General features: G+C 35.2%; 2 protein-coding genes across 2 annotated transcripts in view; one reads left to right on the forward strand and one right to left on the reverse strand.

Annotated features, from left to right (window-relative positions):
• Positions 1-269: 269 nt before the first annotated feature.
• LOC125229644 (zip homologous protein 3-like) lies at positions 270-7,694 on the reverse strand. The gene is made up of 8 exons (XM_048134531.1): positions 7,250-7,694; positions 7,099-7,172; positions 6,806-6,925; positions 6,378-6,510; positions 4,669-4,772; positions 3,164-3,238; positions 1,423-1,487; positions 270-1,060 (listed from the first exon to the last, which is right to left on the reverse strand). The coding sequence occupies exons 1-8, from the start codon at positions 7,353-7,355 to the stop codon at positions 928-930; spliced, it is 810 nt and encodes a 269-aa protein (XP_047990488.1). The 5' UTR covers positions 7,356-7,694; the 3' UTR covers positions 270-927.
• Positions 7,695-10,286: 2,592 nt separating this feature from the next.
• LOC125229563 (transferrin) overlaps positions 10,287-25,395 on the forward strand; it is a 52,244-nt gene continuing 37,135 nt past the window's right edge. The window contains exons 1-3 of the mRNA XM_048134437.1: positions 10,287-10,433; positions 11,852-11,954; positions 18,010-18,149. Of these exons, the coding sequence (XP_047990394.1) occupies positions 10,373-10,433; positions 11,852-11,954; positions 18,010-18,149 (304 nt within the window). The 5' untranslated portion in view covers positions 10,287-10,372. The remainder of the gene's footprint in view (positions 10,434-11,851; positions 11,955-18,009; positions 18,150-25,395) is intronic.

A 25,395-nucleotide genomic window follows, 5' to 3' on the forward strand; every position in this document is an offset into this window, starting at 1 on the left:
GCACAGTGTCAATGAGACAGGGTTCTAGAGTAGCTTAGGATTTAAATTTGTTCACCGTACAAAGCGAGGGCCCCCAAGTAGAATACATTCTCGAAAAGGACTGGAAAATTCAAATTAAGTATAAACAATTTCAGCGTTATTCATGATTATGGCCCGTTTTAAATATTTATTATGATCGAGTCTTAGGAGAGCCTAGTTTCCATAATAAAACAGAATATAAAGCTAATTTTACTTTTACTTAAAAACATTTTGCTTTGTCACAACAGAAATACATTATTCATATAAATGCTGAATTCAAGGGCTAACCCTGACAGGATTTGCTGAATAAAATATAAATTGAAAAACGGTTTTATTCAAATATATTTTAATGGATATCATGCAAATTATTTATAAAACAACGACTGAATCATGTTGAATAATTGAGAACACACTTAAATCTAAGTCTATTTATAATAGTAAATAATAGCTACACAATACTATGAGATCGAAGATATCAGACTCGTTAAATAGGTATATAATATCATTAGTATTTAAGTGGAATGAGTCAAATGACGTTGAAAGTCAATAATATTTTATTTAAGTGGAATTAAAGAGACTATTAGTAATACGTTATTCATTGGCTCATACTGGCTTAGCAAACTAATACTATTATTTTTGCACACGCAAAGTTGATAGACAGAGATCGCTAAGACAAAACTACTTCATGACGCCATTTTTCTAGTAGAGCACGTGCAATTAGGCTCACATCAAAAACAAGCGGTGAACGACTCCAAGTGTAGGTAGGTATATTTATATTGTGTGCGCAAAATCGATTTTCCGTGAAGTCTAAATTCTGTCTTAAGCTACCCTAAGCGATCGTATGTGAGATACCCTCTTTAGAAGAAATACCATGCGTATATACCTACTCTAATCAAATTACGTAATTATCTATTTCATAATCTTCATTCCATTTTTGAATGAACAGTTTTTTCCCCTTCCGCTGCAGTATAGGGCGCCCGGTGACAACTGGTATGGCGAATTCGTCGAATATCCAGACTCCGGACTTAAGTTATATAATACCCTAGAAATGTAGCATCTTAAGTCAAAATATAAAAAAGGTACATAAATTAGCTTTCTAAGTCTATGTTATTTTTATATTGCTTTAGTTGAACAAGTTTTTATACTGATCAAAAATTAATCTGATAAAGTTAGAAGAAAGATTCTAAATCTTCTTCAAAAGCTCTGAAAAAATGCCTAATTATTTTTAAATTGCTCCCTCCAGTTTGAAACACGATTAGCATTTGTTACGAACGATTAAACTAAAATTAGAAAGCGGCTGAAAGAAATTGTTTTTGTTTTTCAAATAAAACTCGTAAGCAACGCAAACTTTGTTGATGCGTTCACAGATACCGTTATTAGAGATTCTTTAAAAATTCGCTGTACCCTGCCGACTCGGGGGTGGGCGGAGTGTACACCGTTGAGGTTATCTTGTTCGATGCGTTTGATTTCTGAAAAAAAAAATGGAGTTATAATCGTTGAAACTCTAGACCGGCCCATGGAGTCCCAGCTCGTACAGGTTTTTCACACACAAAGGTCTCGTTGAGTAAAAAAATGTTTTAGGTATGTAGCTGTCCATAATCTATAGGTCTATCGAACTTAATAACAACGCATAAGCATTGCTATTCAGCGAGCTTTGGCACAATGCCGCGGGGGCCTCTATTTAGGTGTATTTTAGTTTAGATTAGTTTTTAATTTAATTTTAAATTGTTTTATTACCTTAATAAATATAAAGAATGTGCAATTAGAAATATACCCCACCTAGTAACTAATATGTAAGTAAGTAATACAAATTAAAATAATACAAAGTAATAAAATAAGTGTGACCTTAGGATGAATTTATTAAGACTTATGCATTAATATTAAATTATACTAGAAAATCGTCAACAAATACAAGTACAAACTTTAGCTTTCTCTTAGTTTGCTTTAATTAAGATTTACCAGAAGAAATCAAGATACTGAGACAAAGAATCTGAAGTATTTAGTTACGAGAGATAAGTGAAGAGTCGCCGTCTTCTTAATGCGACTGAAGTAGTTCTGAAAGCCAAACTTATTATTTAATTAAGAAACTAACTCCGTATAACAAGTATTGAAGTTTCATTAAAAGATAGAGTTTACTTTGTTAGTCAATGATACTTACTTCGAAAATAACAGATAATTTACATGTACCTACAGTGAGCTGTAAAATTCGCATGGAGAAATATAAATGAATTCATTGATAAATTGGACATGCACTTTGGAGCTCACTGTAGATGAAAGAAGATTTTATTAGTGTTTTGCGTGTGCAGTTGTAAACATAATAGGCTAGTTTCCTACTAGTCGAATCAGTTCCTTATTAAGAACTGTCAAAACGATTTGTTAATATGGAACTATGAAATACTGAGGATTGACGTCACGGTCAATTCATTTACTTTATATCTTTCTCTGTGACTTATTTATTAAATAAAAAATATGTTTAAACATAACTACTGTCCATGTTTTTCTCCTATTTTTGTGGTGTTTTATTTCGTGCACTGCATAAAATATTTTATTTCAAGTAAAGAAACTAGCCTATTGTACCTACCACAAATCTAATTAAAGTGATCTGTGCAAAGAATGAAGAGTGTGTGTGTGTGTGTGTGTGTGTGAAGTGTTTCTGGTGCAAAGATTATCCATCGCAGTTCAACGGGGGAACGCTGCGAGTGTGTTGGGTACTTTTGCGCCGGGAATGACTCGTGGGGGGCTGTTCGACGACTGAGTAATAGATGGTAATAGGGAGATGTATATGGTTTAGTTTTTGGATATTGTGTTTCTTAGCTCTTAAGTATTAATTATTGTTAATTGTATTTTGTATTATTGTGTAATTTTGTATATTTAGAATGAGTTAGTATTATAAATTGTGAATTGAATTAAATGTGTAAATGTAATTAAAGTATATATGTATATTCAATTTAAAGAACATTAAGTATTATTATATCATATAATGCCTCTCAGTATACTGTGTCTGTCTAAATAAACCACTTACAACAGTTACAATGTTGTCTGTCCAAGGCAACTGTTGACCAGTGGGATCCTAAAATTAAGTTTATATCATCCTCCAATTTGTTGACCGTTTTCGACATAAATATCATCATAATAGGTAATTCACCTGACTGGTAGCGCTGTAGCAGGCCGACCGCTGCTTGCTTATCCGCGAGGGGGTCACCAGGTTAGACTGATAAGCCTGCAAACATATCTTATGTTTACTATTATTTCATACCAATCAAATAAGATTATACCACAATAACAAAATGTAGAAGTTACGTGATATTAGACGTTTTGGCTTTAGGAATTAGGATGGTGTTGGAGATAATGGGAAGAACCGATCTTGGAGGAAAATTGATGAGAAAAATATTGGATTGTAAAATTTTTGTAATTGAGGAAAATATCATTAGACATCATTAGATATTAGTTAAGAGACATCGATTATGTAAGCCTCAAAGTAATTAAAAAAATATTGACATGTATAAATTGAATAGTGATGTACACCATTTTAACACCAGAAATAAAAATAAATTGGCGATCCCGCGATTCCGTTTACAAAAAGTGAATAATTCATTTATGGGGAACAGCGTGCGATTTTATAATAAGTTACCACCTAATGTATCTGAATTGTCAATAAATAAATTCAAATCATTCGTAAAACGACAGCTCCTGCAAAAGGCTTACTATACTGTCAAGGAATTCGTAGAAGATAAGGATGCATTTATGTTAAATTAGAATAAGATGTACATATATATAATTTTAAGTTGACATGTAAAAGTGCTAGCATAAGCCTATTTACAGAATAAACATTTTTGATTTTTTTTTTTTTTTTTTAAACACCTAAACTGAAATAAATATCATACACTAAATAAAAAGCGACCAAGTTCATCGGATGCTGAGCCGGGAATCGAACTGGATCTTCAGTTTACGCGACTAAATTGTTTATCACTAGACCACCCGGTCGCCCGGTAATATTTATTTATTTTTATAAGTTATAAATATGAATGTAATTAGTTACAAAACCACAGAACTTAATTTAGATAGAAGAAACAAATTCATATATTTGTATAGGGGCCGAGCGTGTCAAATTTTGTACTGAAGTTGATTCTTGCCTGTAATTTTAAATATGTCTCAGGCTCTTGATTGTTCATAATTTTTGTGTTGTTGCAATTGAATATCACGTAACGAGGCATTTTTTATGTTTTGGTTGACTTCAACTTACAAAAATTGACGCCCGAAAGCTGCAAGCTGCGAGTAAAGACGGACAACTCAGTGGATTTCACTGAATTCATTTGACACGCTAAGTAGATACGTTTGCTTGATGTGTACAAAACAGATAAAATACTCGGTGAAATAAAAAGACCAGCATAAAAAGGACCAGCCATACTTTGCTTAGTGACCTTGAGGTCATAAATGAACAACTTTTATTATACGACTCATGCTAAAATCGCGAAAAAAAATTGTCTGTTGCATACACTCTGACTGATGATGTCGCACATTTCTATGGAACTGGCAAATTCTTGGCTGGTCCTTTTTATTTCACTCTATATAATGATTATATTTTTTAGAAGGTAAAAAAACATTACAATCAGAGCAACCTGAAAATCGTAATAAAAGTCGTATACTCACAGAATACGGCGTGCTCTTAGCGGGACGCTTGCAAGCCTGGGCCTGTATGAACGCCGGCGACAGATTAGTGCCCGGGGAGATCGGGATGCTGAATGGAGACTGCTCTGAAATATTACAACGTCAGGCCGTTGACCGCGTGATCTTACACAGGTCACTGAATGGCTTATATGTACCTATACGAAAAGCTTTAGCTAAAACGAGAAGGCTTAAGTTGGACAAAAAAGTTGTTACGATGGAGTTAAATGCTTTTAGAAAGCTTCGTTTCTAGAGTAGAGGGGTGTTAGATGTTTATGTATGTAGGCCAAGGCATGGAAGCTGGTGACAGATTAGTGCCCGGGGAGATCGGGATGCTGAATGGAGACTGCTTGAAATATTACAACGTCAGGCTATTGACCGTGTGATCTTACACAGGTCACTAGAAGGCTTATGTGTGAAAAGATTTAGCTAAAAACAAGGCTTACATAAGTTGGACAAAAAAGTTGTTTTGGCGTTTAATGTTTTTAGAAAGCTTCGTTTCTACAATAGAGTGGTAGAAGTTGTGTAGGCCAGAGCTTGAAAGCTTTAAAACCAATTCAAAAAACTTTCTAGGTACCTATAGGTTCAAATAGGATTCTACAACGTAGGTAGGTATAAGAAAATAGTATGGATCCGTTTTAGATTTATTAGATATTAGCTTTTGCCCGCGACTTCGCTCGCGTTAGAAAGAGACAAAAAGTAGCCTATGTAGTGACTATGGAGAGTGCTCCATCCCTTCAACTATCTCCATTTGAAAAATCACGTCAATTCGTCGCTCCGTTTTGCCGTGAAAGACGGACAAACAAACAGACACACACACTTTCCCATTTATAATATTAGTATAGATTTGGCATTGTGTTTTGGTAACAAAATGAAGTACCTAGGTAATCATTTAGATACTATTTTGTTGTGAAAAATGTTAACTAGAATAATTTTCTTGCCTGCAAAACTCTCAAATTATTTTACTATTACACGCTTCAGTTTCAATAAAACGTTCAACATATTATAGTTAAGTGAGGAAACCTAGCCAAGTTGTTCCCGTTTGCCAAATTGTTACTACATTGTTAAGTTAGAGCAAGCTTGTTCACAAAGCTTACCGACAACTAGAGAACAAATATTTAGTTTGTACTTATAAACACAAATAATATCCTTACCAGGATTCTAACCCAAGACCTCCCGCTTCGAAGACGGAACAAAAACCTACACACCGATTTCACAAGTTTTGAGACACACGCTAGATCGGGCCGTGCTGATTTATTTTTGCCTGTGATTACTTGGTGCTAAGTTGCTAACCATAGAAAAAACCGAAAGGGTCGACCCTACCCTGTTTAGCGTGAGTCATCCTTAAGGGATGACTATACCTAAATCTGATTACTCTATGATACACTGCGCTCATCGCCCGTGCTCGCGTGCCCAATACAAATAGCACAATATTTAGGCGAATGTTAGACCAGTGTTAATTAACAACCAACAATTAATATAACACTGTAATATTTAGACGAATGCTCGGCTTCTGTTTACAAGTTTCAATGTAGACGTGCCTCGGCCGAGGCAGTATGCGCAGATTTACCTGGCCGAGCATTCCGAGCAACCTGCCTCTGCCGAGCATGATGCCTACATAAAGCACATTGCCTCGCGACGTGCCCCGCTTTGTGTGGACCCGTTTTTAACATTTTACGAGTGAATTCACTTACTCTTGTTGGCGCTGGCGAGTTGCGTCTCCAAGTTCTTGATAGTTTTCTGGCACTCTTTCAGTTGTTGGTGCTGTTTTTGGCAGATTTCTGTCATGCGCTTTAGTTCTGTGCGGGCCAAGTAGAACTTTTTGGTCTGTTGACAATAAATCACAACTTAATATTTACACGTAATAACAGAATAAATCACTTTTGACATCTGTATGGAATTACTATGTTTAAGCAAAATAATGTTTATATTTATATGTATGGTTGCCTATGTATTAAACATAAGACTGTATGAAAATAAAAAAGTCACTTCAAAATAAAATTAGCTCGATCACTGTCACTGTACCTTGCAGAAAGACGTTCAGAACTTATTTTTAAGTTTAAAACTTATTACTTAGCTTAAAACATTAAGATCTAATGAAACTTTAAAACTAAAAACTTACGGACTGTAAAAGATAAGATAAAAGACGTCTTCTATGCTGTCTCTGGAATTGTAAGACTTCACTACATTTCTTTATAAACTCTTCAGGCTCAGTGAAATAATCTTGGACTTCGGGTTTCATCTGAAAAAAATATTAACATAGATAAATTTGATTAATCAATGAAGCTCAGAGCCACAACGAAAACTAAGCTGTAAATATTATTGTTAAATCTCGTACCACAATATTGTTCAATACGTACAAATTTAAATATACAATAGATGTTAGTAGCTGTTCTGTATTTTATAGATACTTACGTCCGGTACTAATTTCATAATAGAACATGGCAAACGGCATACTAAACATGTCGCATTCTCTTTTCCTTTTGTTACTGAAGAAAAAAACGTTTAAGTATATAAACACTGAAATAAAATAAGTTAGGTATTTCAAAGATAATATTCAACAAACCATTGTCCAGGCACTTATTGCAAAACATATGACCACATGATGTTAAATGTAATGATATTCCCGGTTCTAGTTGAGAGAAACATTTATTGCAGTGAATCCAATCCATTTTGATGATCAAACAGATCTGTTAATATTTAATTAGATTAAAAACAATTAAAAACTACATGAAACTTTTGAAACTGCTGTCAACTGATCTACCGAGCCACCGCGCCATTTTTTAGGTTTTTTATGATCCCATTTTCACTAACAAACCGCACAATAAATCAATATACTTAAAGCACCTTGTTAAACCTAAGTAATCAGCAAAATTATCTCAGTGATATCGAACATAAACCAGGTTTGAGTATTAATAAAGCAGTTTATATTAAATGAAACCTAACATTTTGTTAAATCTTTATATTTTTCTGCTTTCACAAATGACTACGTAATAAAACACTTCATTGACTTTTTAATTACATTTATTAATGCGCGACAAAGGCATTATATTTTTACTTGACAAACAGCCAAGTAGTGCAAATACAGTTTGACAAACACAATTTATCAGTTAAAATGTCAGTATGAAGTTGAAAGAAAACATTACTTTACTTTTTATTATAATTCAATAAACATGGTAGGTAGTTTTTTTTATTAAGTGAATTATGTATAGTGTATAGGGAAGTATATACCTAGGTATTGTAATTTAAGCTAGGTCAGCCTACGACTGTCACTGCTCAATTCATAACATGTCTTATATTTTTAATAAATTTACCATTACTATGTTAAAAAATAATTAACCAATTAATCTCCAGAAAATTTTTCTTTGTCAAATTTCTGGACATTAATTGGTTAATTATTTTTTAACATAGTAATGGTAATTTTTTTGAATATTGTATAACTAGCTTTATTAATATTGTGTGAACCAGCCTTAGAAATCTATATTATTTGTGGTCATGGTTCGTTATTATTTCTTGTATGTGGGTAGCTTTTGCACATTGTAATTTTTCCTCAGTCACCCGTTAACCACGAACGCTGTAAAGAGTTCGAAACGTCGGAATGAATTTTAAATTCATTATACGCGATTTAATCCGTTTCCATAGTTTTATTTAGCATATAAAATAAAATGAAAAAAATTAGGGCAATCTCTGTATATTTAAAAATAAGGGTTAATTTTAAAATTGCCTTAAGGGGGGCGTTAATAGCTGCGTTTACCTTAACCCTTCAGGTGGCGAAATCCGGGAGCCGACCGCACGTAAAGTGGCAGGTAACCGGGAGCCGGACTTGAAATAAAAAGCTGTTGAGTGGCAAGGATACAGATAAAATGACAGAAAAAGTTTACCCTTGAGTGGCGGGGCCCTCACGGGTGGTCATCGCGAGTGTTACTTATGTTACAAAAATTATAATAACTCAAAAAATGTAGGGATGTTGTGCATAAACCATATATCACTGGATTCATTATGAAACGGCGAAAATTATTCCATAGAAATAAAATACATTCTATTTATGTGAATTGTGGTGGCAGACTCGATCAAATATCAGATGGCAACATTTTCCACTTCCATGTATGTAACTTTATTTAGGAAAAAAAACAGTAGATTGTGGAAAAAAGTAATTCAGGGACTTAAATATACATTTATTTACACTTATATCCCTTTTTTTAACATATTACAGTACAATTTTTGCGAAAGACGGTTTTTAAACACGTGTCTCAAACATGGCAGGCGGATGGTCCAATCAAATTGGGTCATATTTCAAGTTGTTTTAAAGTTGAAGGTGTTGAACCTTTACTAAATGCCGTCCTTGTTTAGTGACGAAGAGTTCGTGCAAGTATGAGGGAGCTGGATATAGTTTTAGACGGTTTTATTTATATATTTAGGTATATCGTCGCACGGGGTCCGGGAGCCGGTCCCTGCCACTTATCATCTTGTTTTTCCCAGAGTCCGGCTCCCGGCGCCTGCCACTTAACGGAAAGTTTTATAAAATGACCGCGCCACTTCTCCCCTATGCAACTTGTAGCTCTGCCACCTGAGGGGTTATATAACAATTCCCGCCAACCAACTTATTTTCATTTATTTTTTAATTTTCATCATGTGACCAGAGTTTCAGACGCTTGGTTTTCTGCCAAGTCAAACATTTTTGAACGATAATCGACTCCTATTTTATGTGATTTACTAAATTTAATGACAGAAAATACGGAATTCTAACAAATTGTAGCAATAATAAAATAATAAAACAAGTTTTGTCATCCACAGAATTGTATTGCTCAGTAAAATTGTGCAATATGTTTTTTACTATTTGGCTGTTGAGACCGATTACCTTAGTCTTAGAAGAAAATTTTACTTTATGCTCTAGAGCATAAAATGCGATTTTATGTCGTCTACGCACGACATAAAAGTGCACTTTTTGAGCATGATAAGTGAAGAGTATATTTTTCTTCTCAAACAAATACTTTTTTCTCGCGCCTATTAATTGTTTGGCTATTGAGACCGATTACCTTAGTCTTAGAAGAAAATTTTTATTTATGCTCTAGAGCATAAAATGCGATTTTATATCGGCTACGCACGACGTAAAGGTGCATTTTTTGAGCATGAGAAGTGAAAAGTATATTTTTCTTCTCAAACAAATCTGGGGACACGGCAGTGCCCCCGCCAAGTTGAGCAAAAAGAGTACTTTTTCTCACGCCTATTATACATACAAGGTAGATAATCAAAACAGACAAGTACCTACGTTCAATCACAGCAAACACGCAGCGACACTCAATCCATTTGTAATTCAGGCATGAGATGAATACTTATTAATAAAATTGGGCTGACATAGGAACATTGTTTACATGCAAAAAGCCCCGCTTTAAAATCCAATTTTCCTTTCGCATTAACATAATTCACTTATCGATATATGAAAATTGGTGTACATTTGTTTTATTACCCTTAAAACAAACTTGTAATATCTATTACAATTTACAACTCCCAAACACTCAATATTATGCTTTCATACAACGACACACATACACGACGTGTCTTCAAAACTCGTCTTAAACTGTCATTACCATACACGGTACGACCACACATCTGACTGAATATAAAAGAAAATATCAGTGTTGTAGTCGGTAGTGCGTTCTCGCAGCCGGGTCGATCGGCCGGATTGACCATGACATTGAAATATCTAGTAGTTCTGTTGGCCCTGACCGGCGTCCACTGCAAAACAGCATGTACGTTTGTTTTTTTTTTTTCATGTTTTTATTGTTTGCATATTTTAACCCAGTTTCAGCTTATATTGCGTTTTTTTTTTACTTTTAAAAAAGAAAAGATACATTGAAAATGAAAAAAAAAGTTTTAAAGTGTTTGTTTTTTACAAGCCCTTTTCCCCATGGGTTTCAGGAAAGTTGTATAATAAATGTAATGTAAGACCTACATTTTCTTAAATCAAATCTAAATTTTTAGTTCAAATTATGTTAACATTTTGTTTTTCAATACCCACAGATTATGTATACATTGCAAAAAGTGGTAGAAAGGAGTAAAAAGGTCCTTTTGGGTGAAGTAAAATATGTGGGTACGGTCTTTTCGTTATTAGATTCCTATATGTACATACCCAGTTACCCACTGTTCATCGTATGTACGTGTGATTTGAATTCCAATCCCCAAAAATACCTGCTAGATGTGTTTACATATTTAACCATATATTATAATAACTTTGAGCATAGTTATACCTACAAGTAAGTAAATGAGCACTTTCGTTTGCGTGTTATCAATGTTTACAAACAACTCGTTGCCTAACGGAATTTATTACATATAGAATTAAAACAACGAAATTGAGCTCTTTAATTTATTCACTTTTTAATTTATTCATGCTAAAAATAAACATTGACCTCTAGCGATTAGCGATAGGATCATGTTCCTTGAAAAAACGTTCAGCTGATAATTTATGAATTGTACATTTAGGCAAGTATTTTAATCAATAATTCAAAACTTTTTAAGGTTTTAAGTCAATATTTTACTTGGAAAGTGTTGACAATTGATCCATATTATTGGCATTTTTAAAATAAATGTATAATGAAACACGAAAGAAACCCAACTTTGCTGAAGCTAAGTTGAATTTCTACCACCCAGAGGTCCCAGAGAAAGATAAGCAAATTTAGATTGTGAAGTCATATCTCAATTTACTTTTACGCTTTATACTCATGTCATGCATAAAGTTTCATCGTAAATGGATATTATACAAGTACAAAGGTCTTTTTGACACCTGCCTTTTAACTTCCCTCCAGTGAGGCGGATACAATACGGACACTATTTCCTCCACTGTCAGTAACCGGAGCTCCAAACTTTTCCGGAGCCGATGACAGACCGATCTCCGGGGTGTGGCCGATGTCCGGAACTAGTGTCCGGAATTCCATGTCCCAATGGACGCAACCCCGTTCCGGAACTTATAAAATTCTGTGGCTGACGGATGTGTCCCGCGGGGAACATCCTGGCTCATCAATAGGAACTTTCGTTCGATATTTGAATTCTCTTCCACAGTGAACGAGCTGAAAGTTTTAGTAATATGCAAACAAATCCTTAAAAAAACCTGTAGGTATGTGAGCCTACTCCAGAACTAGATTTTTTATCTATTTTTTTTATTTGTCCACAGATAAAATATGCGTTCCCGTGCAGCATCTCAAAGCTTGTCAGGATATGCTGGAAGTCCCGACTAAAAGCAAAGCGGCCTTGGAGTGTGTGCCGGCCAGAGACAGGTACCTTATTTATTCATGAGAACATTAAACAGACATCGACATATCGTATTAAGTAAAAAATACTGGCACCAAAATGTACACACACTCTGGCAGCGACAGCGACCTATGTCAGTAGACAAAAATAACTTTTTAATTTGCCGCCAATTAAAAAGTTACATTTTATCCTCCCATAGAAAAAAAATCCCACCTTTAATAACTGATGCACTGACTGGCTGAATATTGACTAGGTATTTTATTGGCTTGTAAACCGAAAAAAAAGTAAAACATTGAGCGTGGGGCATGGCGGGCTTTATTTATTTTGTGTTTATTTTAGTAGCAGCTTCAGTGAGTTTTTTTTTAATTCGGACGATGAACATCACAAAAGTAAGTGCGTCAATAAGTATTTACAATTCCATGTAAGTTCAACGACTAATTCCGGAACCGTAGACTCAATTGTTTAAAGATAGGTGTTTGTTTGAAGATAGGTACTCAATAAGGTGAAATACCCCATAATGGACGGTGACGCCATTATGGACAAAAAAACACAAATCCTTAAAAATAAGTATCTAAAATTAGTTTCTAAAAACTGACGGCTATGTACCATAAACTAGAGTTGTAGAGCTGTTTCATTTTTAAGTTTCAATTATTTCGGTTATTTCTGAAGGATTTGGCGACAAGATAAAATTCATCAGTTTACTAAAAAAAAATATCAAGACGAATTCTTAGTAATGTTGCTAAGAGAGTTGAGTTCATGTATAAAATAATAAAAAAATAATACTCGGTGTAAACTTGAATGCGTTTTACTTACTGCATTAAGCATGAGATAAGGTATAAAACATACTAGTTTGTTGCTCCAAATATGTATATAAAGAAATGGCGTTACTGGAACCGAAAAACTGCCTACCTCCTATGATGGACAAGGAACAATTTACAAAACCAAAATTTACAAGAAACAATCCTATGTTAAAATAACTCAAACTAATTGTATTTATGGTGTATAAAATTGACTCATTGAGTATCAGTTGGCTTTAAAAGTAAAATTTTAAACTTATTTCACTGTCCATAATGGGGGATCCATTACTGGAGAACTGCCGTCCATAATTGGAGAAAAAACACCTATAGTTTTAATTTGTTAAGTATGAAGAAACTATAAGGAGTATCCATTCTGCAAATTCTGCAATACGCTTGAAATGTAAAAGAAGGATAGGACATTCAAGATTTAACACGCTTAGCGGTAGAATTTTTACATTTATGAGTGAAATATCAAAAACAGGCGAAAATTTTCCTTAAACTGTCCATGATTGGGTCCGTTACCTTATAAGATGTTAGGTACAACATCGTCAAAGATGAACTAAGTTTTATTAAAGCCTTATTACAACTTTGTTCTATTTTATGTTTCCTATTTTTTCTCAGAACTCGGAAAAAATACAAAATCGCGAATACAAAATGCCTTTTTAATATTCCCTGTTGGCCAGGTACGTGCCTAGACTTGAAGTTAGTTTTATCAATAAACAAGATGTCTACCGGGTATTTACGTGTTGTTGCGAGAGTAATGTTGCTCATATTCAATTGTTGTAATAGATAATATCCGCAGCCTCTTAGTCACTTGTTTTTTGCTACATTGTGTAACATTCTTTAATACCTACCTACCACCAATCAGTCAGTAGATATAGCTAGGTAAATTCAGATCATAATTTGAAATAAATAATAATTATCTGAGGTGATTTACTGAAATTAAATCGTTATTAGATTTAAGTATTACGTACTAGAATTATAATTATTTTTTTGAGAAATAGACGTCATGGACGTTTTCAGTTTGACTTAAGTGTTATTTAAATAGGTATCTATATTATTGTATTGCACATGAAAAATAAGTACAAATGGTCGACTTAATGCCTTAAGGCAGTCAACCACTAGTCATGCTAAAAACACCCTTGTATTTTTGTCGTGTACGTCCATCGGTCTGTGTGTCCGTCCGTATGTCACAGTCATTTTGTAATCTGCTAAAGCGAAATATTTTTTAAGATTAATCTATAGCTAGCAATTCCCTAGCAGTCGTTCCGTCATTTATTCTTGCCATTCACTCAGCGGGCGTCTTGTTTTTCTCTGCTTTTTTTTTATTTAATTACCGATTTATTTACATACCTAATTATACATATAAGAAACTAAGATTAAACTTAAAAGCTAGCTAATATCTAAACTAGGCCTTTTCCTTGAAATTTTTACGACGAGGGCGAGGTGTTATAAGTTTGACGTGTCTATCTGTGTGTGCATCTGTCTGTCTGTTTGTCTGTCTGTCTATCTGTTTTTCTGTTTGTTTGTGTATGTGTCTGTGGCATCGTAGCTCCCGAACGGATGAACCGATTTCGATTTAGTTTTTTAGGGTTAAACGGAACCCTTATAGGATCACTCGTGTGTCTGTCTGTCCCTCTGTTACAGCCGATTTCTCCGAAACTACTGGACCGATTTACTTGAAATTTGGTACACATATGTAAACCTGTGGCCCAAAGACGGACATGTAATTTAATTAAATGAAATTTAATCATAGGGGTCACTTTTGGGGGGTAAACTTGAAAATTAAAAATCAAAGTTATTAAAACTATATTGTGTTATATATCAAATGAAAGAACATTTTATGAGCATTTGAAATATATTTTTTTTTAATTTTTAATTTTTGTACTTTAGGAGTAATTTAAGAAAATAGACAAAAAATGACCATTCCCCCCTTATCTCCGAAACTACTTAGCGTAAAATTTTCAAAAAAATACACGAGATAGCCCTCTACCTGTAGATTACAGGAAAACCTATTAGAAATCTACAGTCAAGCGTAAGTCGGACTTACGAGAAAAAAACTCAAATTAAGATTTTCACTCACTGACGCTGCAAGCAGTTACTAAACGTCTTAAAATATTGTAAGCGTGTTGGACAGGTAGAAAGAAATTCATTTCTGTCTTTTTCTTTTTAGAAATTGTTCAATTTTTTTTTTCATTTGCCAAAATGACTTAAGTTCCTACTAAAAAGGAGGCGCTTAAGACCGTTTGTAAGTGGACTGAGCAAAATTTTGTTCAAATCGGTCCAAAAAAAGGTCTCTGTTGACGAAAACATAGAATTTGTGGCAACGACAGCCCAAATCTGAAGTCCATTTTGCTCTATCTCTTATCGTTTCCGAGATATATACGTAAAGTCTTGTAAGTGCGAAAAGTTAACTTTGCCATCACAGTCGTTCAGGCGCTCATGAGTTCTTTGTATGGAAAAGTCGAAAACCGACTCGCACTTGACCAATGTTCATAGAACGTGTTGTGGTTTTTTACGCGGGTCCGCGACTGACGACGTTCGAATGTTTTGTTCGGAAATGTTTGAGGGTGGTTTCTTTGAAACGTCGCCGGTGGCGGGTGGTTCGACGGGCGAAGGTCACACGCCGCACGTGACGGTCTGTATTCGTTTTGTACAATAGCAACGGACGGCGGGTGGCGTCTTGATATGGAAAATGACTGACTTCACTAAAGATAATGATGAACTCATTGAGGTAATACTAGAGAGGACACTGCGAGCAAAACGTTTGCGCTACAAACATAAGTCCATTGGACTTATGTTTCTGCCTGCACACAAATAAAATGTAAAAATGCCTTCCTGCGCAACAAGATGCTGTTTAAGCCATACGAGAAAATCGAATAAAACTGACGTGTCACATTTCATCGGTTAGTATACACGCTATGTTAATCGATCTTTATTTAAGTAATTATTTCAATGAAGGGACGCGCTCCTCAAACGCGAAGCTATCGCTGCCATTTTGTTGAACGAAATCATAGATTAATCGCATCATAATCGCACAGACTTGACATGTAGGTAATGAAGTATAGTAATTGTGATTATATTCTGTTTGTAATATATAAAAGAGAAATGTTAAATTTATTTCACGTTATACTTATGAATACTACACAGTTCTAACACGAGTTGTAATCGATATTTTCATACAATAATAACCTATGATTTTCTTCAAGGGCAATTAAAGTAGGTATATGAAAAAATCAATAATGTATTTTTGTTTCACTTAGTAGAACTTAAACATAGCACAATGTATGATAGTGCTAAAATTAAACTACTTACCCCCTTATTCATAAACGTTCACTAAAGTTATCAAGCCGATAAAGTTCGTTTGTCCCTTTCTATCACACCAATACGCCGAAAAGGGACAAACGAACTTTATCGGCTTGATAACTTTAGTGTGCGTTTATGAATAAGGGGTTAGTATTTTACAAAAAGTATAAAAAAGGTCTACACTAAGAGTGTCGCGTCTAGGTGGTCATTGGTCAAGTCTTACTCTATGACACGGTACCTCCCCACGCATGCGCCGCGCGCTGCCGGCCGGAGCACAGACTTTGTTTGGGGTGTAATTTCTAGTATGTTAGTACATAGTAATTCAATGGATGAATTGTACTTCTGTGATCTGTTTTCGATATACTTAATCGAATATATGATGTAAAATTTTCTTTACTACAATGAAAGTGTTTGAGTACCAAGTTAAAAATTTCACTTTCTTTTTGCCGGTTTCATACAAAAATATCGTTTGACTGTCTCTTTTTTTTGGGTAATATCAATATTTATATGGAAACGGATTAAGTCGCGTATAATCTTCTTCCTCTAAGAATTACAATGTAAGTATTTTTGCATTCATTTTGATCAGAGCACAACACAACAGTTCAAAAATCAGTCTACCAGAGCTTCTGAGTTCCGTCGCCGACGACGGGTGACCAAGGGTCAGAAAACCCACGCACCCGCGACCGACAGCGTGTGGTACAGCGGCACATGCGGCTCACATCCAAACATTCCAAACGCCGCCGGGCGCGTGTGACGGGCCAGAGAAACCAGGGCCTTAGGGCTAGGTGATTATCGCCGCGCCGCAGAGGACGCGCTGAGGGGGGGCGGTGCCTACAGCAGTTGTAGTTGTATGCATACCTAGCTCACGCACACAGACGCCTCCGCTGGCGCCGCCAGGGGCGGCTCACTCCGCTATCCTATCGCCGCGCTACAAGTATATCCTGGCGGCCGCGAGCTGTGGCCGCGAATTCGCGGCTTACTCAGGGGTGGCGCACATTCTCACGGAATGCACGTTCGCACTTTCTATTGTTACTTTACGTCGCGAGGTTTTTTAAGCGATGTCCGCGGGTGGAATGGCTAATAATACTAAATTAAATAGACATATTGAATAAAATAAATACCAAAAGATATTCTTATACAGATCTACTACTGATTAAGTCCCACGGAAAAGTTCAATAAGGCTTGTGATGTTGGAACCTTGAACAAAAATATATAAATACAGCGTATATACCTAGAAAGTACTCAAGACTTGAATATAATAATATAACATTTAATGTGAGTATTAATTCGTTTGGATCCATTGGTAACCCTATCACCGGACGCCGCGCACGTGCGGCTCGTTTCTTTGTAAGAATGTTGTAGGTATTTAAAAAGGCGGCATTTCGGAAACATCAAAGCAGTGGGCCTTCTTTACTTGTGCTATTATATATTCTGTGGCGCCGCGCCGGTGTCCACGTGCGCTCTCTGCAGTGTGCGCTGCCGCTGCCACGAAACGTTTACCTACTCCGTGTAATACTGATAAAAGAAAGTATTGACATGAATTCACACGTTTCGGAAATGACTGTAGGTATTTTAAATATTTTAGCACAATATGTTTTTTGCCTATTATACAATATAGGTATACATACCTACTATGGCAACTCTATCAAAGCGCAGAATATGCAGAAGCCACATGGTGGTCTGCGACAGAAACTCAATAGACATTTTCAGAGTTTTTAAAATAAGTACCTAAGTAGGTACGTGAAGTAACATGGTAAATTAAAAAAATATCATTAGATACCTACTTATTGAGTTTTTTTGTTTGAACACGCTCTTGGCCGGTTTTTTGTTTGAAAGCTAAGTTAGTCGGGAGTGTTTTTAGCCATGTTTCATAAAAATCGGTCCACTACGTCACGGTCGGGGGTTTTTTCAAAATTTAAAATAATTTTGTGGTTAGGATATAAATAACATAATACTATTCCTTTGTCCTTGTCTCCAGGGTAGAATGCTTGTACCAAGTGCAGCAACGCCAAGCGGACTTCGTGCCCGTGGATCCCGAAGATATGTACGTGGCCACCAACATCCCGAACCAAGACTTCGTACTATTCCAGGAGTATAGGACTGATGATGAGCCTGACGGTAAGTTACCTATCAAACTCTTCTGCTTCTTTAAATCACCTCTGCTGGGGTGTAGGACGCAAAATAATTATTTGTTTTACAAGGGGGCAAAATAGTTGTTTAACCGAACGTGCCAATATTGATACCCGAGCAAGCGAAAGATTCCAATATTGAACCGCGAGCGTAGCGAGTCGTTCAAAAATTGGAATCAAGAGCGTTGCGAGGGTTTCAACTTATCAAGGCACGAAGGTTAAACAAACTTTGCCATGGAATGATACACAATTTTTTCACCACACCAACACGAACAAAATACTGACTATAACTAAACATGAAACTAAATCAAATCCATCAATTTATTCAATATTTATGATTTCGAATCATAATTATTTATAAGTAAAATCTACCAGACCCATTAAGACATCAAATTAAAATTTGTATGAAATTACTTTGCACTCTTGTGGATGGATGCACGACGGCGATGCGACGCATACGAAATCAAACCGTATCGATATGGAAGTATGAGACGCGACGGCGTAACATTCTGAAGTCTTGTTGTACAGACCGACGCCAAGTCTATTTAGGGCGGCATGGTTTGCGCTTGCCGGGTATTGTGATGTGGGAAATCGAACGAAACAACTGTCTCGGAGTATAGAGTTATATTCAATCAAATAACGTAAGTTACAGCTTATGTACTAGAGGGTGTACCTATGCACTTGTGAGGGTAAGGTATTCCAGATGAGGGCCACTTTGGCAAGGTTTCTTTGTCAGGTTTTCTGAGGATATGCCCAACAGCATATGCACACGCCTGTATTCCCAAAAGAGCACATAAAACTGTTCACGAAACACGAAATTGTGATATTGCAGTGACAGGTTACCAGCTCATCGCCTCTACCACAATTGAACCTATATCAGTCGGCTTCTACGACACCCACAGGGGGCATTTTAAAGATACCAACATAACAGATTACCTACTTGCTCTGCTGCTGTTATACTTTGTAACTTCACGACCCATTGTTAAAACTGTAATACACAAGTATTTACACCTAAACATACTTACATAGTATTTACACAACATACCTATTGTTTTCAAAAGGTATCCACAATAAGATAGAACATTATTTTACTTACCTATCCTTTATCAAACGTTCTAATACCAGCGTAATATGAACGAAATGTTCAAAATCTTCCAAAACCTTTCCTAACGAACCAAATCATCTTACCTAATTAACCTTAAATAGGATTCCTCAATCTTACAATTTCAGCCAATTCCACCTCACGGAGCTAATTCTATTAAAACCGTGCCTAATTTATAATCTTTCAGCTGACATCGTTTAATCAAATAAATATTGAACGTTGCGTTTAACATTATTAACACCCAACTCCTTTCAAAACTTTGTTGACGCTTTCAAGTCTTTCAACCTCTGCTTTTATTGGAAACCGTTTGAACAACATTAACTTATATAATACACTGCCAACACACAGATATCAGACCCCAAATGTGAGCAAAACTACACGTTTACACGCTACGTCTGAAACTGAAAATAATGCGAACTTAACAACCAATCCCTTTTTAGCGTTCCACTAACAACTACAACGCGATTTTTTAGGAAAGCTGTATCCATAAAGCGGTCGTCTCTATCTCGTAGTCTTTGTACTGGAGTACGAAGTAAATGCCTGAACTTTTGAAAATAATGTTCTGTCGGGAACTATTTGCGCGGGCCGATCTTTACTTATGAAATCTTTGCTGAACAATGTTTAGTCAGCAATACTTCGTAAATGTAATTCTATAAAGCTGTAACTAGTATGCTTGAAGTTTGAAAACAAATTTACTTCGTCAGACGATTCCAATTGGCTTTCAACTAAAGCTAGCAGCAGAACTTTTAGTTGAGACAAATCGTTTTATACTTCAGTAAGTACCTACCTATTATAGTAGCGCAGCGTAGTTGAGTAGATTTTTAAATCTGTAAACTCAAACGAAATAAATTACTCATTATATCAAAAAAATTGAAATGGACTTATATCAACATGTTGCAGTGTTACTACAACAAAAGAAGAAAATAAGATATCATAACTTTTAAATATCATGGGACATATTTACTGCACGACGGCCGGTCTGGTCTAGTGGTTCGTGACACTGTCTGCTAATCCAAAGCTCTTAGTTGGAATCCCGGTAAGGGCATTTATTTGTGTGATAATGATGAGCACAGATGTTTGCCCCTAAGACTCATGGATTATCCTAACTAGTAACTAACTATTTGTAACCCAATACAAGCCTTCTTGAACTTACCGTGCCTTGTCAATATGTATCAATCTCTGTAATAATTTCCTATAATATTGATTGTTATTTATAGGTTAGGTCAATTTCAAAAAGTCAGATAACAAATTATTCTAAAACACTCTTCATTGGTAAAGCTTATCGCTTCTCCTTGATTTATCTATTTAAATAATAAACTTGTTTAATTTATCACGAAGTTCACAATAAGATTATCCAAATCCATTATACTGCAGGGAACATGCACACCACAGATAAGATATCGGATAAGATATAAGATGTCGGATGTCTTGATCCTTTGTATTGCTTCCAAACAATCGGGAAAATCACAACCTAAGAATATTAAAGTTAGGGACAAAATTAATACCTAGAAGTTTATTAAATATCTCTTAGTATATAGTAAAGTAATCTAAAACGTCAAAAATATAAGACAATGAATTTTAGAATCATTGCTTTCCGTCTATTGTCACCTAATTTTCAACGGGTCTCAGATTATCGCTCAGTCATGCTTGTTGTGGTTTTTATTTCCCAAATACATTTTATTTACGTAGCCATGATTTTATTCAGACTCACATTATCTCTAATTTAACTATTTATATTCATTCCAAAGCAACAAAAAATACAAGAAGATGTTTACCAACAAGCGATCAATGATAGTCGAACTGCATAATATCCGGTGCATTGTGTAACTTTCTCCATTCAAATGTTCATGTCCTCCCACCTAAAGACAACTCCGTCTATTGTACCGGTTCATTGATACTTTATTAGAACAACGACTGTGTACCTACTTTTAGACAGTCTTCAAGCAATGCCTATCATAGAGAAATCATTACATAGTGGGGAGTTCCCTACATACATAAATAGAAGCACATTTTCTCATTTTAATAAATTATGTCTTCGCGATTTTAAATATTGAGTTGTCTCGCGCAAGAACGCTAGTCATGATAATCGATATGTGCGAGCAAAATAAATATCGCTCTATATACACGTGTATAGATACGATATACCTGCGGATCCCCATCATCATCAGCCGTTTTTAAAATATACTAGAATTAAAGAGAATTATTTTATTCGTACACACACAAAATAGTTACAAAAAATAATACCTACATAAATAGGAGGAGGTGCTACAAAATGGTACTAGGTATATTGCGATACAATACCTATACTTCAGGTCGAAGTAATTGATTCTTCAGCAGTTGACGGTTCACTTGACATTTGACAGCTCTTAGCATAAGTATGTGTCAACCAAATTTATTTGAACCGCAAATTGCTAAACAATCAACTTCTTCGACCGCACAGGTAAGTTGCATGGGCTTATCGCGCACACGTCTGTTGTCAGGTCCCAAACAGCCAGGGCCGGACTTAAATATTAGAAATTACGTATTCATATAATTTACGTTTGAATAAGATAAAACTTTTACATTCTTTTATACTTTTTGGCAATTTGTTATAAAATTGTGCCCCTTGAAAACTTATATTCTTTTTACCGCTTTTTGTTCGTGCTGATTTAATACAGAGATCATTAGAATTACGTAACGGCCTATTTCCTTGTTCGAGTTTAGTTTTAAATATTATTTCCGAGTGAATTTGTTTGTCAATTATTTTCCTTATTAGTATACACGTGTTATTGTAGTAAAGCTGATTTATATTCATTATCTCAGTTTATGAGTAGATTTTGGAAGTAGAAGTCAAACGGTCATAGTTAAAAAGTGTTTTGATAAGTTTATTTTGTGTTATTTGTAGTTGTTTAAGAGCAGATTTACTTGCACATCCCCATATTTCTATAAGGTAGTTCAAATGAGATTTAATCAACGAATTGTATATGATAGGGCGACTTTGCTTGGGGAGACATTTCATTATATTGTATAGGCAACCACGCAGTGAAGAAAGCTTTGATTTTATTTTATTTATATGGGGTGTCCATGTAAGACCACTATTGTTGGGGATATTACCAGGTTGATGATGAAAACTATTACTTGTACCATCACATTTACTTTATTCACTTATAACAAATATATTAACAACCAATTTACAATAAATAATTCAAGACTTCTTCACTACTACTCGTCTGTACTTGAACTGGGCCCCGTCACTGCTTGTCCGCCATTTTTATAACATTCCAACATGGCGGAAACCCAGTGACTACTATTAGTCAATTGATATTCTTTAATACTTTCATCATAAATGACAGTAAGATAAATCAAAATAAGGCATTAATAAATAATTACTCTAACAGCTCGGCCATCCTGTTCGAGGCGAGACCCTTCGCCAAAACTTAATGTGAAATAATTCAAAAGAAAGACAATATCAGTTTATACAAGAAAAAGATTATAAAAGTGTAGTATAATATGCATTTGAAATAATTCTTAAACAATAGAAATACAAAACATCACTTCACTTCATACCGATACCTTTACCACATAATTACGATATGCTATAAAATGGATTTTTAAATATTTCCATAAATCTTATCAAGAAATATAGGCCCGTGAAAAATAAATATATGAATAACATTAACTTCGATACAATTAAATTAATTAAATTAATTACATCTAATTAAATTCATTACATCCAATTGAATTCATTACATCTAATTAAATTATGATAATTAAATTAATTTCACAAGTTATAAACATATTTAAGTAAACAATGCAACACTTCACTTCACACTTCACTCGCGAAACAAGCAAAAAGAACATATTTACACGGTTTTATGACATCACCACCTCATCACACGATTGAATGAAATTCCCGTGCCGCCACGGGCTTCGGCAACATGATGTACCCGTCCGCTGCAACAGCATCATGGGCCACCCAAGCTCTGTCAGCCTGGATAGTGCTGCCGATGCTGCTCATCACGGACGCCGGACATTGCGCCGCCAGACGCAAGCTCGCATACCATGCCAGCGTATGAGGACCCACGGTGGACGATCGAAACAGAGGTATCTTTACCCTGACCCTCTCACCTGGGCACTCCTGGGTCGGAAGTGAATCTACACCCCGACCCTCTCACCTGGGCACTCCTGGGTGGTAAACGAATACCAGACCCCGGCCCTTTCACCTGGACGCTCCTCGGTCCTTGATCTGAAACTTGCAACACTTTCTTTAGGAACATAATTTCGACTGTCTTCGAAATTATGGTAAAACGATTATGGTTCGGTAATCAATTCAATAAGTCATAATGTATCATAGTCGTTATGATTAATTAAATTATTGTCATCGCCTATTAATATATCTACTGTTTATATATACTGAGTAATTATATTCAAGATTTTTCAGATGTATATATCATACACATTTACAGAATCTTTAAATACTCAAATGACCTGTCAATAAAATATCGCGCCTAGTTAATATTTACCATTTGTAACGTAAACATATTATATTACGCAACCATTTAAGACTAATCGCAAGTACACGACTACGGTGTAGGTCCTTATTATTAGTATTTTTTTTTATCCTGTTATTATTATTATTATTTTAGGTACTAGCTAAGATTGATGCAATAGTATGCCGAAATAGAAAAACTCTTTGTACATATACTATTTAGGTTACAGGTCAACAATAGCGACACCCGTCAGACATTATATACATAATCTCTTTTTTTGTATATACCGTGTCGTATGAAAAACCAAATACGATATCCGACGTATCTTTATTCGCGCTGATTACAAGCCGCAAGTGGTAAGCAATTCATTTAATTATCAAAAGATCTATTCACACATAAAGCAAGTATATATTTTCTTTTCATGAAGAGCTATCGCGAATTTAAAGACAAAAGATTATTAATGTTTGCTCTCTAGATTTCAAATTGCACATTTTCAATTTATTTCTTTTATCTATGAAAGGGAAACTAGTCGTTAGTAACGATTTTATTTTAAATCTAATAGGTCTCTTCATAACCGATACAAAGTTTAAGTACTTCACTTTTAATATTTTACGAGCTAAACCGGCTAGGTAATAAGTTTTATATGTTATCAATAAAGTCTCTTTTTTTGTTACTTTATTCTTGATCACCTAAGACTATAAAACATGTAAAGAACTGGATACACATATTACACGTAGCCAAAAGATAAATATGTAATTATTGCTGTACTGCTTTATACAATGAAAAGTCGCAAATAATATACATTTTGATATTAAGGCACAGTCATTTATGTTGTACTTTTATATTAATGTTTCATGTATTTATAAAGGTTGAAATGAAAGTCTTTCACGTTCATCAACGTGCTTAAATGTTATGCACGTATATCCACGCGCTTTGAATCTCGCACGTTCATCCACGCGCTTTAAATCTCGCACGTTCATCCATGCGCTCTAAATCCCGCACGTCCATCCGCGTGCGTCAACCATTTATTCCACAAGATACGATTCATTGTGCAATACCCTGGCTCAAGCCATTATTTTATACTGGGGCCAAAATACTCGAGTTTACGCGTACATATGACTCTATGACCTACATATGACTGACTCTACATATGACTGACTCTACATATGACTGACTCTACATATGACTGACTCTACATATGACTGACTCTACATATATTATTAAATTAAGACGGGACTTAATCGCGTAAAACTTACGTTTTATATTTAACCCGACGTTTCGGACATGACATTACGTCCGTGGTCACGGGTAGACTGGCTGGGAGTTGTATCAACATCTTCTAGCTGTACGAGTTTTTCGAACTACCCGCACTTGATTGTCATCAGTCACTTTTACGCTAGGGTTGCCACTCTGCCTACATACAACACTCACGACATCCGATGGTATGGGACGGGAAGTTTTCTCACGTTTACACTTGCTAATCACTGGATTCCACGAAGATGAAATCCCTTGCCCTTCAAACATGTAGATGTAATTTTTCGATTTCCCATCGAATTATCACCCATGATCACCATGGTAAAATGCGAAGAATTTTATTTTATACGTTACTTTGATTAAATAATTCTGCCATCACTGGCCATTATAAAATAGTATTCATAAATGTG

This window comes from Leguminivora glycinivorella, chromosome 9, assembly GCF_023078275.1.
Source record: "Leguminivora glycinivorella isolate SPB_JAAS2020 chromosome 9, LegGlyc_1.1, whole genome shotgun sequence".
NCBI lineage: Eukaryota > Metazoa > Arthropoda > Insecta > Lepidoptera > Tortricidae > Leguminivora > Leguminivora glycinivorella.

Coding starts and splice junctions, on each gene's coding strand:
- LOC125229644 (XM_048134531.1), bottom strand. CDS start 7,355: ATGGATTGGATTCACTGCAATAAATGTTTCTCTCAACTAGAACCGGGA. Junction 6,926..7,098: donor TTATGAAATTAGTACCGGAC/GTAAGTATCTAT, acceptor TATTTTTTTCAG/ATGAAACCCGAAGTCCAAGA. Junction 1,061..1,422: donor CCCACCCCCGAGTCGGCAGG/GTACAGCGAATT, acceptor CTACATTTCTAG/GGTATTATATAACTTAAGTC.